The 14217-nt window shown below is 40.1% G+C and overlaps 1 protein-coding gene across 1 annotated transcript in view; it reads right to left on the bottom strand.

Annotated features, from left to right (window-relative positions):
* Positions 1-8712: 8712 nt before the first annotated feature.
* slc4a8 (solute carrier family 4 member 8) overlaps positions 8713-14217 on the bottom strand; it is a gene marked incomplete at its 3' end in the record, with an annotated part of 28003 nt that continues 22498 nt past the window's right edge. Inside the window, exons 11-25 of the mRNA XM_080461121.1 lie at positions 14052-14152; positions 12967-13141; positions 12730-12863; positions 12375-12620; positions 12101-12206; positions 11598-11759; positions 11377-11490; positions 11122-11283; positions 10783-11034; positions 10191-10259; positions 9662-9835; positions 9442-9573; positions 9250-9359; positions 8889-8994; positions 8713-8718 (exon numbers count right to left, since the gene is read on the bottom strand). Coding sequence (XP_080317247.1) covers positions 8713-8718; positions 8889-8994; positions 9250-9359; positions 9442-9573; positions 9662-9835; positions 10191-10259; positions 10783-11034; positions 11122-11283; positions 11377-11490; positions 11598-11759; positions 12101-12206; positions 12375-12620; positions 12730-12863; positions 12967-13141; positions 14052-14152 — 2049 coding nt within the window. The remainder of the gene's footprint in view (positions 8719-8888; positions 8995-9249; positions 9360-9441; positions 9574-9661; positions 9836-10190; positions 10260-10782; positions 11035-11121; positions 11284-11376; positions 11491-11597; positions 11760-12100; positions 12207-12374; positions 12621-12729; positions 12864-12966; positions 13142-14051; positions 14153-14217) is intronic.

The raw sequence follows: 14217 nt of genomic DNA, 5'->3' as shown, positions 1-14217 counted from the left end.
TACATACATACATACATACATACATACATACATACATACATACACTGAACCCTGGACCTCAGCTGTGGTTCTGCATTTAGGGTTATAGGCAAGATAAGCTAGTCCACTGCTCATGTTGCTTTGTTGTAAACACCCATAAGTCCTACCAGGAGACCCCCCAATGCAAGGTGTACAATACTCACTGCAGGGGAGATACCATCACCAGAATATAATCTTTGAACAGTGAAAAAAGTTGCTTGTACGGGCAGTGCAGTTATGAGACCTTGCATTGGGTGACTCAGATGAGTAACAGCTCGTGCAGTGCTCAGCTCTTTCTCCCTTACCTGCTTTGCTGACAGACACTGAAAAAAACAGCCATGCTGTTATTCTGCAGGCTTTGAAACAATACAACCAAACAATTCAAAATGTGCTGTGTATTGCTGTTCTTTTCATCCCAGACAAGGTGGGCTGTTTGATACATTCTCACAACCTGAGCCGAAGCTCCCAGATGCTGTCTTTTATTATGTTAGGAATACCTCCACTCGCATTTATGCAGCACGGAGGGAACGGGTAGCTGGGACAGGTTGAGGTACAAAGGGCAGAAAGTGTGCTAATGACATTCAAAAATTTAGGTGCGGCTTTCTGTGCGCTAGAAGAAAAGTTTATTGGCAGAGGTAGAAAACTCTCTTTACTCCTCAACCGAACCCGTGCGTACTACTACTGAAACCTATACCGTACAAATGACAAATGCACACAGGAAGACGGATTTCCATGCACACACGTAACACGCCATAATGGAAAATTGGACATGGTAACTCTAACCCAGCGCTGCTTTGGTCTTGTGGGTGGGATAGGTCACATGATAGCACCCCAGAGAAGCTCAGCTGTTTGCCACTCTAATTCTGTCTGAAGCAGCTGAGCACTGACCCACTGCTCCACTGAACTGTCCCAGTAATGATAATTGTGTGTGTGTGTGTGTGTGTGTGTGTGTGTGTGTGTGTGTGTGTGTGTGTGTGTGTGTGTGTGTGTGTGCGTGCGTGCGTGCGTGCGTGCGTGCGTGCGTGCGTGTGTGTGTGTGTGTGTGTGTGTGTGTGTGTGTGTGTGTGTGTGTGTGTGTGTGTGTGTGTGTGATGATTGATTGATTGGCTTCTACATTCCACGTAAACACACACGTGTGCTGAATCTGCCATGATGTAAAAAGGGCACTCATGAGGCAGAAAGGACAAAACAGGAACAGGAAATCTACGGGAAAAAGAGCAGGAAATGTATGTATTGTGGGTATTGTCTCTCACAGGCAACGGCAGAGTCAGCACAGTTCATTGTGGGGTTTGTGATGTTCAGAATTTTTCTCCTGGAAAACAAAATCTGAACCCAACAACAGATCCCACTAAAAACTCCTGCCTGTGTATCCAAAGCCTGATAAGGCAGGTCAGCATGTCACCCAGCCACACTGGGTGACATGCTCCTTTTTCAAGAACAGAGACTTTAAGGCTTCTTTCAAGACTCATTGAGTTTCTGGAGTCCATTAAAAGTCGCTGTTTGTTTGTGCGGATTTATTTTTGAATTAAAAGAAGATTGTTTAAGTTAGGATCAATGACTATTGTGTTACTGCTTTGGAAAAACTCATGGTCAATAGGTTGCATTTATGGAAGACAACTAGGCGTGAGGATTATAATTCCATTTTTTGGCTACTGGTTTGGTTATAAAAACATTAAAAACAGACTCATGTATTTTCAAAAATGTTTGTACATTTATAAAATGCCACTTATGTCACAGCATAGAAAAAATAAATCTAAATGTATGTGATAGAATTGAAAGGAGAAAAAAAATCCAGGTTTCTCATCAAAGTTGTGTCCCTCTGGAAAAATGTAGTTTTTCTCTGTGGCGCATTTTTAAAGATTCAAGGTTGAGAATTGGAGAGCGTGGAGAGAAATCGGAGACGAGCGCATGTTACAGTGCAGAGTTGTAGGCAAACATGATACTATTAATAGCTCTAATGCGGATGTTCCTGTTTACTTTGAATTTGCATGAATGCTTGGGAATCTATCGACTGTAATCTGCCTCTGTAGAAAAATCTATAAAAAGGAGCACACTAACACATTACCACAGCTCACGTTAACTCTTCATGTGTCCTTTGTCTTCATCAAATGCTGAATGTCAATTAGCTTTCACTCAGAGCAGAAAATCTGTCCTCAAGGTTAAATAATATGGTGGAGTTCAACGATTCCCTGTAAAGTGACAGCAGTGTCTGCCTGCTGGACGCTTCACCTGTTAAGTAATTGTCTTAAAAGTAACAAAAAGCGGACAAGTCTGAGTAATATTGCTTGGCCTCCTCAGAGAACAGAGAACAGGAAAAAAGCAGCACAAAGGATGCTTTATCTTTCCACTCATGTTTTCTTTGGAGACGACAAAACATTTGAAGCATTGCTCTCTCTCTCTCTCTCTCTCTCTCTCTCTCTCTCTCTCTCTCTCTCTCTCTCTCTCTCTCTCTCTCTCTCTCTCTCTCTCTCTCTCTCTCTCTCTCTCTCTCTCTCTCTCTCTCACACACACACACACACACACACACACACACACACACACACACACACACACACACACACACACACACACACACACACACACACACACACACACACACACACACACACGCACGCACACGTTTGAGTGGCTTATTGTTCCCCAGCATAGAGGACACAATATTCAAGTCTGGTAATAGAGGTTAGATTAATTGCTGACAAATCTGTATTCAGCAGTTCCCTTTCTCTCTGCTTGACAGATTTATGACAGAGATTGATGAAGAGGAGGGACGAGCTGAGAGCTGCCTCTGTTCAGTGGGAAAAGAAGACAACGGCTCAGAGAGTCTAAAAGAAAGAGAGAAAGGACAGAAAAGACAAACAGGATCATTTTGGGCGCCTCTTACACAAGACTGATCATTTTGAAATTGAGCATTTGGAGCCATGACAGGCTCATATTTTACGAGGCTCTATCCAGAAATGTTACATTCAATTAAAATTCCTGGGCATTAAAACCGGGTTTCTTGGAAATCTGTTCAATTTGGAATTAGAACTCCAACTTCTTGTGAAACAGAACACCTTAGTTTAAAAGCTGAAGTTAGTTTCTTTCCTTCTTTCCTTTTATTTGTTTAACTTTTGAAATAATGAAATTGACCTCTTTCTTTCTTCTTTTTGCTTCAGTGCTGGCTGTTAATATACATTAACCTTCCAAAAGTCAATCTTCTAAATTAGCACAGGTAACGGAAATAAATAGAAAAATAACAAGTTGCGTTTGTGAACTTTAGAAAATATCTGTTTCCTTACAAGACAGCTGAAAAACCACAAATGGTGATATGCCTGCCAGATCATTTTGAAGTTCAGAGTTAATTATTTGCCGTCGATGTAAACAAGAACAGACCATCATGTTAGAATCATGGATGTTATTCTTGTTTTGTTTTGCGTTTTTCTGTTTTCTGTTTGATTTCTGAATCAATATATAACACTCATAAATACTTTCTATTTTTGTATTTTAATTAAAATGTGGGTAAGTAAATGTGACGTTTAGACCAAGTGACAACACAAAAAGCTCAGTGTGTGTGTGTGTGTGTGTGTGTGTGTGTGTGTGTGAGATGCAGTATAATAGTTCAGCCTAATGCTGCTGGGCCCTGATTCAATGCTTGAGGTATAAACCATCCAAAATGCTCCTGTCAACCCCCTTACAGGGCCTGATGTCACAGCCAAAAGCTCCTCTCATTGGTCCATGCTGCAGCCCGCCAGCTGCTTGTAATCAGGAGCATTTGGGAGTCAGGATCACATGACACCCCCAAGGCACACATGCACACATAGACATACACATACAGGGTGCAATGCATCTTTAACCCCACACTCCTTCCCACAGGCTACTCCTTTTGCAGCCAGGATCACCTCCAGATGTGCACATGGTGCTCTCACCTCAGGATAAAAACTGGGGGAGGGGTGCAGCACAAGAGGGAGAGGATGGAAACATGAGGTTGAGAGGAAGGTAAAACACTTTTTTTTTTTTATCCTCGTTTACTGGTGCTCAACTTCAATTCTTTTACACTGATGTAACAGTTTTACATTTGAATGAATATTCAGAAGGAAAAGTTTTCACGGGCAGAATCAAAAAGGGAAGAATTGCAACTCTGCTGCCTCCTAGTGAAACAACTCTTCAAATACATGAATTCACAGGAACACTCATACAATACAGAGAAAGTGTTGTGACATTTAATATCTAATACAAGAGACAACACATTCGTTATATTCCATCTGGATTGTAATTATTTATTTTCATTTTTCCATAGTCAAAAATTAAATTACATATACATAAAAAACATGTAGAATAATTTCAATCAAGACTAATCGTTCAGAGGTTGAAGAGACAAGGCATTGCTCTTTCTATGGCTCAGAGACTAAAGGATTAAGGTTACTGCAGTACATGTGCTCTTCTCCCTGAAAGCCTCCCACATCCTTCTCCTCCACTGTCACCATGTCCTTGAAACAGACACAGGTTTCGAGTAATATTCGTTGAAAAGACGAAGCCTCACACAGTTTTCACTTTCATCTACGTGTGAAAGCGAAGAGGCCAGCGGAATAGGGATAAAAGAGTCTTACAATCATCCAAAATGAGACCCAGGAATAATGTTTTTGACAGTCTTCATTACTGACACTGAATCTTAATATACAGTCAAAGGGTGGAAAAAAAAGAATGCACAATAACAGAAGTATTCTATGACTGGCACACATGTACTGCACATATATTTATACTCACATCCATTTAAGTTAATGAACCTTTCTGGTATTATGTATATGCTGTCAGCTTACAGTATGTCGAAGGCATACTGTAGTACTCTTACCATACATTCACATATACATTAATAGTTGAAAGTGAAGCTTATGTTATTGACACATGATGCTTTTGAGCAATGGCTAATAAATGAATTGTTCAGTTACAGGAGATTTACAGTCCTTAAATGCTGGATGTTTAACAGTGATTTTAGAATTCGGTGAAATCCTTTCCATCGAAATTAATTTTATACAGCATCTCCTCTGCACACATTCATGTGACGTTAAATACATATACGCATATACACAATGGATAATATTGTAGCCATGCCATTCAGTCATTCAGTAATGAGTCCTCAGATGCACAAAGACGACTGACATTCAGAAGTTTGACTGATTGAAACCAGAATTACATGACAGCAGACACATTGTACAAAATGTTCATATGTGCTGGAGAGGAGGCAATTATCATTACTAGTTATCATACAGAGGGGGGCGAGTTTAGTCCCGCTCTTTGCTTGAAAGTACCTTGAATAAAACACATGGAGGTAAGAATCTTTAAATTACAAACATAAAATCACAAATTGAGGTTCTGCACCCTACCTCATAGCAAGAATATTCCTGGTACGAGTCCGGGTTTGGGGCCTTTCTATATGTTCTATTATATATAGTTTGCAAGTTCTCACTGTGTGTGTGTGTGGGTTTCTTTCAACAGTCAAAGTTTGAGGCTAATAGGTGGTTCTGAATTTGCCTGCTTGGCTCCAGTGCCTTGCGGAGTTGGATAAAGCAGTATAGAAAATGATGGATGGATTTTCCTAAATTGAAATTCAACTAGAAGTCAGAGGCCAAATGTTGAATAAACATATCTAGTCATGGATGTTGTGTATTCTAATATAGTTACATGTGTATTAACTCGGGGAGGCTGTGATCAGATTGACCATCACCACAACTCTCTCTCTCTCTCTCTCTCTGACCACAAATCTTCCATCTAAAAATACTTTGATGAACTGGCGACTTATGGTTTCGTGAAATATCCATCAGTCATATTTTGAGGCTCTCTCGGATCACCACTGCATCAAAAGGACTGTTGTGGTGATAGATTATTAGAATAACTCCGTCTTCACTCACCATATAACAATAAGCTGCAACAGTATTATATTATCATTCATTTCAAGAGTATTTGTTATATGCTGCATTCTTCAGCATTTCTCCAACTTAAATTTGCTTATTATACTATATACACAAAGTAAAGATACTCTTATATATATATATATGTATATCTAAAAATAAATAAACTGTGACTTTTGTAAAGAAATCAAATAGCTCAATTAATCTCTTGAAAGTAAAATAAATAATAACATTCTTTATCTACAGAAAGTGCAACTCAAATTAAATATATTTGAGAATCATTCCTTTTAACGTAACTCTCTTCTCCCTTTTAGCTCGACCAGCTTTAAGGTGATGCTCGAGTTACAGTTTCATAATTTACATAAATCAAATACAACCACAAGAAGTGATTATAAAACAACCAGGGGGGCATATTACAGTGGAATCTCTATTAATCCAGATTCAAATGTCATGACAATCATAAATGAGTCAAAAATGCCTTCAGTAATTGTGTGTCATTGCATGTTGCTTTTTGGCACATAGAACAAACAAAAGTGTGTTTTTGCTTGAAATGACAAAAATAATGATACAAATACAAAAAGTGATATTTTACAAAATGATCTCTGTGAGTTAAAAAAAAAAAAAAAAAGGGTCAATTTTGGTTCAGATGTGGGTAAATTATTGCTTTAAAAAAAATTCAGAAGCCTTCGTCCCAAAAAATTATTCTCTTCATACCTTAAGACACACACACACACACACACACACACACACACACACACACACACACACACACACACACACACACACACACACACACACACACACACACACACACACACACACACACACACACACACACATATTTTTCTGCACGGGTTTTCCCTGACCTAACATCATCCAAAGTGCCTTGCAGGAGCATTCATTATTTTCTCTGAGGTAAAGAAATAAGACACTGTACAACACGTGACAAACATTTGGCATCACTACCTCTGGCCCTCAACAATCATTATTTCAGCGACAAACATTCATGAAGGGCAAAAGATTAATTACACCTAATAAAACACACACTGTTGATGCCACTGACGTGGATCTTCTGACGTTTACTGATTTCAGTTTACATTATTGCACAAAACTGACACATCCTTTTATGGCCCAAACGAGTATGTCTGTGGATTACTGGAGCTACTGATCAATTAACCACAACCATCACTATTCTAAATAAAGGAACACTCAGGACACGATGAATTAAACTAGATTGTAGTAGTTTCAGGGCTAATGACAGTCAAACCTACATGGATTGTTCAAAGGAACCTGGTTTGCTTGACAAGGAGTATTTACGCTCCTGTAGAAAGCCCAGCTACAGTGTGAGGATGAAAGCTGAGTGTTGCTTTGAGTGAAAGAGGTGCAGGGAAGGTTGTTTTCATTCTATGTGCATATATATTTTTTTCTATCTTTGTGAGGATTGTATATACCACATATATTGTAACAGTGGAACGGCTTTCCTCAGTATGATTTCTTTCTTTACAAAAGAAAGGAATCCTACTCCTTTTCGGATGTGTCGGGCCCTTATTTATTTAGTTGTCTGTTGTTTATTTGCTTGCGTTGCTCTGTTATGTTTGTTTGTTTGTGTTTATATATATATTTGTGTTGTTGTACCCACATGTCCGAAATAAACTTAGAAAAAAATGTTGTTTTTTTTTGAGTAAAACTGAAGAATTTAAAACTACATTGGAGACAAACTAAAAACATGAAAGTAGGTTTAGTGCAAAACCATCAGTGAGTACTAGCTACAGGCTATATATAAAGGCATTCCAGAAACTAGAATTTTAAAGTGTCTAATTAGCAAAAGAAGAGTTATTCTTTTTATTGCCATCTTGTTGTTAATAGATATCAACAACGATATCTTAAGTGCAATGTCATTCAAGCTTGGTAATAGGGTGAAAACCCCTGCCTCTTCAAATTAGTTCCTTATTCTTTTGCCATTACTTTCTGTGTTTCGAAAACTAACGCTGGCGACAAGGAGATCTTTGGTAATCTCTTTTTAAAGGAAGTGACCCTACACCCACATGATTTTGACATTCAGTGTTCGCTCATGCAGGAGAAATCATTTATTGTGGTGACTGCCAGCAGCTGTGAGTGCATCCTTGCAGTTTTATCTTCATTATTTCCAGTCAGCTGTCAACTCAAGGATTTTGTAAATACTTTATTAGCTAGGGCTGTGTCACTTCTCTCATCAAATTTATTATAAGCGAACTGTTTGATAGAATCAGTCTCTCTCAGGTTAGTTATTACCGGAATCTTTAACAGAACAACATTTTGTCTGCTTCCCTGTTTGGATTAGTTGCTGTAATTCTGGTATTTAAGGATACAAGCAGATGGCATTGAAACCAGCTGTGGTTAAAATACAGTAAAGATAGGGGTACATGTTATTGATGGGTGAGGTTGGTGAAGTTGGGGCTTGCTGCATGTCACAGGGTCGAAGTTTGAATTAATTTAGCATTGCTTTTAATTTAAAGGAATTGGTTTGTGCAATAAAAATTTCAATGACAGCATATATATATATATATATATATATATATATATATACACACAAACCTCACAAAGATTGAAAAGTGTGTGTGTGTGTGTGTGTGTGTGTGTGTGTGTGTGTGTGTGTGTGTTATGGGTAGCTGGTAGAACAGTTGAAGCCTTCTTTTTCTAAGCATTGAAGAGGCTGATGGCGCGAAGCAGCCAAGTTGTGGCATCCTGTGGCCCTAAACTACAGTCAGGTGATACAGCTGAGTCTGCCACAACTGTGAACGTTCTTTACTCATCAATGAATGCAATTTCTTCAATCCTGCAGGATCAAGAAAAAAAACAGAGTTATGACACCCAGTGCTCACTCTCTTCCATTAAATGTAAGTTTTAGCAATCACTACAAAGCACAACGAAAGCAAGCAGCCACAATGTGCAGCAAGGAAGAAAGCCAAATGGCAAGGGTGAGTGGGGAAAAGGGTATGGCCTTGCCTTTTTAGCAGCCACAGGACGAATGTCCCTTTGATTGGAGTTGAGGGATTTCCAAACGGTGGTTTTAGACATTTCATCAGATATGTTAATATCAGAGGGATCACACCTGAGGATCAGGGAGACGGAAAGGGGGTAAGGTCAGAAAATGGATAGAGGCAGAGGTGGCCTTTAAGGGAGAGCTCCCAGAGTGTTAGTATCCACAATGGAAAAACAGCACCACACACCAGGTGTCTAAAAAAAACAAGCATGCACGTGGACAAAGAGGACAGAGGCGCTTTAAAACACTGATCTTACCATCCCAGTATGCCCACATCTGGGCTGTGTTTTAATTCTCTGTGCATGTGAATGTGTTTGCACTCACCTGGGGTCATGTGGTTTTAAAGACTGAGTGGGCTTGCTGCTGCTGCTGCTCTCCATGGGAATCTGAACAGTTGTGTCCTCTTTTTTAGTGTTGAGCATGCCTTGTGATTCCTATAAGACATGGCCGTTAACAAATAGAGTCAAACTGTTTGCATTTACTGATTCTCAAAGACAAACTTTCTCTTCAGACTACCTCTTCCATCTTCTTGGAAGCATCATCAAGGTTTTTTTTCTTCCATTCAGGCATTAAGTCATCCAGGTAGCTTAGTTCTCGTTTAGTGAAGCACAAGTCCAGCAGCTTGCGGACAAATACCAAAGCCAGCACCTGTGGGGACAAACGATTAAAAATAAACAAAAAGTTCAATTCAAAGACATTAAGACATGGGTAGACAGAGGGGATGTGGTTGACTCACCATCATGGGAAACACAATTGCAGCAGGTGAAGTCTTGATGACCCAGAGCAACACTAGACAGGTCAGCTGGGTGACAGTGAATAGGTGCACCTTTCTCAAAGGGACATGTCGCAGATAGATGAAGTCTGGCTGGTGCTTCGCTGGCATACCGAAGAGTTTGAGACGATCAAAGAACTGAGGTGTGATTGAGATGAATGCAGGCATAGAAGTAAGGGGAGAATGAATAGATGAGAGCAGATCCCAGTGACAGATGGTGGGAATGGCAATATAATGGAAGCAATGATGAAGGATAAATTCAGTTGGATCTCTGGTTAATTAACCTTCAGGCCTCACTGAGTTGCAACAGCATTAATCAGCTCATGAGGGTAAAATAGGGGACAGAAAAATATAAAATCCAAAGACATTTTGTGTTTGCCGAGTTCAAAGCTGAAGTAATAAGCATCAACACATTGAAAACTAACAATGCAATCAGAGTTTTTCCCATTAAAATAATCATGTACAAGTGCCACAGTTATAAATTACACATTACCTGGATGCCTTTTAATGAAGACGCTCCCATGTAAAGGAAAACACCATACAACACCGGCATGGGAATGAACTAAAAAAAAACATAAAAAAGAAAATCAAATTAATATTCCATTATTAGTGCGATGGGTTTGGGTTTTTCTGCATTTCAATATAACAGGTGAAAATAAACAATATTTGAATTTTTTTTTTTGTACATCTGTCACGATTTGTCAAAGTCTCAACTGTAGACAGATATGCAAAAAAGTACACACTGCTTCAAATAAGAAGAGGAACAGATGCTTGTGTGACACGACTGGTAAAATAATATCAGCTTAAATTTTTAGTAAGGAAAGATAAAAAAAAAAAAAACAAGCTTAAAAGATTTAAAAAGTGCCCTCTGGAGGACATTTCTACAACATTTTTTAATGTGTTTTAGTAGAAAATTCTAATCATCAAATTATGTTTAAAAAAAAGATTCCTGTTAAATGCATTTCAATAAGTATTGATAAGGTAAATACTGATAAGTTGTATAATCTAATTTCTTCATGCTTTCAATCAATTGCCTGCCCATCACAGCCAGGTAGGGGCAGTGTTGTACAGCCCGTCTGACTAACCTGCAGGGCTCCAGTCATGAATACAGAGCAGCCCATGAGCAGAAAGATGACCAGGCCGGTGAGTCGTTGCTCTCTAATGCCGAGGAAACGCGGCTGCTCTCCCGGAGCCGAACTCTCGGACTCCAGCTTCAGACTGTTGACATGAGAGATGGACAGAACGGTTGCAGCTACGAACCAGGGCAAGCCCATGATGGAGCACACGGCGAGCATCACCCCCACCATCAGCAGGTCCAGATGGTACCCACAGCCCTTCTGTAAAACCACAAAAGAAATGTCAAATATAGTTTCATAACCTCAGAGTAAACCATGATTTGAAGTTTCAGGGAGTAGTCTTCTTGCCAATAGCTTGTGCTCTTTTCGGTTAATGATGACTGCAGTTATCTGTTGGTCCATAAAAATGAGAATGGTGCAGAGGAGAGCAGGAATAGAGGAGGCCAGCACTGTCCACCATGGGTTGCGTCCTATTGGATTGATCAACCAACCACGATCATCTCTGGTAGGCTGGAGGAACGATTGGCAGAAATGTTATGCAATAATACTGAAGGCAGTGGTCGACGAAGGTCAACATCTACATCTTGTATTTTACATTCATACCTGAAACTTGCTCGGCACCTTTAACTTCTGGGAGGGCACTCCAATAACAAAGTCAATCAGCACCATAAACACAATGGTAAGGAATACCGCAAAGTCACTGATCATAGACCGCACCTGTACACAAGATTTAACAGCACTCTGAATCAGAATAGGTCACAGCAGACCTCTGTTATTGTTTTTCACAATTTATGATGTAATTTGCTGTTAAACTCTTTGACGACCTTGGTGGGGAAGTAACGACTTGTCTTGAATTGTTTGAGGAAGGCAGACATTAAGAACGTTGAGAAGAACAAGATGGTGGACCAGAAAAGGACGTCTGGGGTGTAGGGGCCATGGTGGCCACATGCCGTCCCAACAAACTGCCCCTGCAGACTGATACACTCCTGTGAAGATTCACAGATGATCCATTAGCATCAAACAATCTCATACCATTTAAAAAAACCAAATGCAAAACAGACGGACGGAGAAAGAACCTACCGAGCATAAAATAGAAATAAGAAAAACTTTGATATGTACAGTTTATCTCAGCATAAAGGTTAATTGACTGACTGTCCTTGTCAATGCAAAGTCTTAACAGAGGTTCGCAGCTCCAGAAAAGGCAGAAAGAGGTTGGTTGATCATTAACAAGAGCAAACAATCTGGAGCCAAAGCTATAAATGCAATCAAGTGAAAGTTATCCCAACATCCGTAGGAGTGTGTAACAGTTTCCACACTGTGGCAATACCTTGGCAGTCAGGTTGGCCCAAGGAACAGCGGAGGGTGTGATGTTTCTCTGACTCCACAGATCCCAGGTTTTATTATTTGGTTTATCAGGCTCTGCACACCTACAGCTAAAGTCAAGAAGGAATCAGGGACGTGAGCTCTACTGGGTCTTTAAAACCTGAATAATATTTTGTGATAAAAGACATTTCGTGATGAGAAACTCGGGCAAACAAAGACCGAACTCAAATGAAACCAGACGTAGAGAAATTTGTGAAAATCATCATTGTGTCACTCACTATGTCAGAGTGAGTTTCTCCAGATCGCTGTGTGTATTGAAGGGGTAGAGTTCCCCCAGGTGAACCAGCTTCTCCAAAGCCTCATAGATGAAGATGAGGCAGATGAGGGCAGCAAAAGCCTCTTCTGTGAAACGAGTGATGTAGCACACCAGAGAGCTGGCATCTGTGGCAACCAGCACCAAACACAGCAGGGCCGTCCACAAGCCGATACAAGTCCGCAGGGAAAGGTAGGACAAGTCATAGTCCCTTTAAAAGAGAATGGACAAAGAAGAGAAGAAAGAGAGGAGAGGAAAACTACTTGAAACTAATGTAAACATGACTGATTGAAATGCAGGAGACAAGTTGTTGACCATACTTGCAGAATTTGAAGAGGATTTTCTCAAACACCAGCACAGGACCTGTGCTGCCCAGGATCGTTAGAGGCTGACCAGCGAACAGCGAGTATGCAACTCCAGTCATGGAGGCACCCAGTAAGGACTCGATGGCACTCTGCATGTGGTGGAAATACAAAGTGTTGTGTTCGACAGGCTGCGATGTTATTGTTCACAAACACAACAAGTTCATGCGACTGTTTGTGCGCTGGTGCTCTTACGATGCGTCCTTCTGTCGCCTCCCCCAGAAGCCCTCCGAAGGTGATGACGGGAGACATACAGGCACAGTAGAGGAAGAGGAACGAGGCCACACATTGGAGGCTCAGTCCATCTTTATAGTCACTCAAATAGTACGGGGCTTTCCGCTTGATGTCCAGAATCAGACCACCAAACAACCTACGCAGGAGGAATGTGGAGTTTCAGCTTAAAGAGCCATAAGGTGAAGGGATTGTTGACTTGAAGTTGACTCATTATAGGACATTGTCAGTATGGACTGTCGTTTGTTTTAGCTTGTATTATCTATAGTCCAACTGTTCCTTTAAGGATTAAAGTAAGTAAATATAAGCATCCTCAGGATGAATCCAACTTTTGATGAGATAAACGCACTAATATTACATATTTTAAAACAAAGAAAGTAGTTCATGCAACATTTTCACCAACTTGTCACTCTGCCACACTGCACTTGAAAATTATTTTAGGTTAGATTATGGTACCAACATGTCAAGGTATAAATTGATAAGCTATACAGGGACTTAAAATCACACCTTAAAATATAGGTTCAAAACAAAGTTTGAAATCCATAAAAGTGTGGCTCTTGAAATTGCTTTGAGAGCCACACTTTTCAGATAAAGTCCAATGAAATAAGACCGAATTCTAGACTATGCTTTTGTTTTGTACAATCCTCAGCACATTGTAACTTCAGAAATATGTGAAGGTGTGTGGTTAAAGACAAATAGTACAGAACAACCTGAAATTTTGAATTATCTGGCACGAACAGTGAGGAAGAATCACTTTTGGAAGCTTTCACAGGTTGAAACAGCAAAGTATGAAGCAAATCCAAAATGATGACTCAATCTCATGTCCTGTGGTTGTATTTGGAAATAAGTGAATGATAATTTGGGTAATTTGGTGTCACTCTCAGTCAGGCTGTCAGTCGCTTGACAGTATTCAGCACCTCACACAACTAAATTGAGATTTTATGATGAGCAACAGTGAACATGGGTGAGATTGTTGAACTCGGCTCCATTCACGCGACCCCCCCATCATTCTTTAAAACATCATGCCTAAATATTAGTTAAGTTCTTGCCTTCCAGTTCTCTGCAGCTCTGGTCCGTGGTGTTCGGCGTGCAGCTCTTCATCTACCTGACAAGCCGCGCCATTCGGAACTCCTGGCATCTTCCTTTTCTCCTACAGACAGCCAGGAATACGTGCGAACCACAAAATAGCTAAACATTGCAGCGGGCGCTATTAAA

This window comes from Lipophrys pholis (genome assembly GCF_963383615.2).
Source record: "Lipophrys pholis genome assembly, chromosome: 4".
NCBI lineage: Eukaryota > Metazoa > Chordata > Actinopteri > Blenniiformes > Blenniidae > Lipophrys > Lipophrys pholis.
Note: the sequence above shows the minus strand (reverse complement) of the source record. Positions and strands in the feature narration are given on the sequence as shown.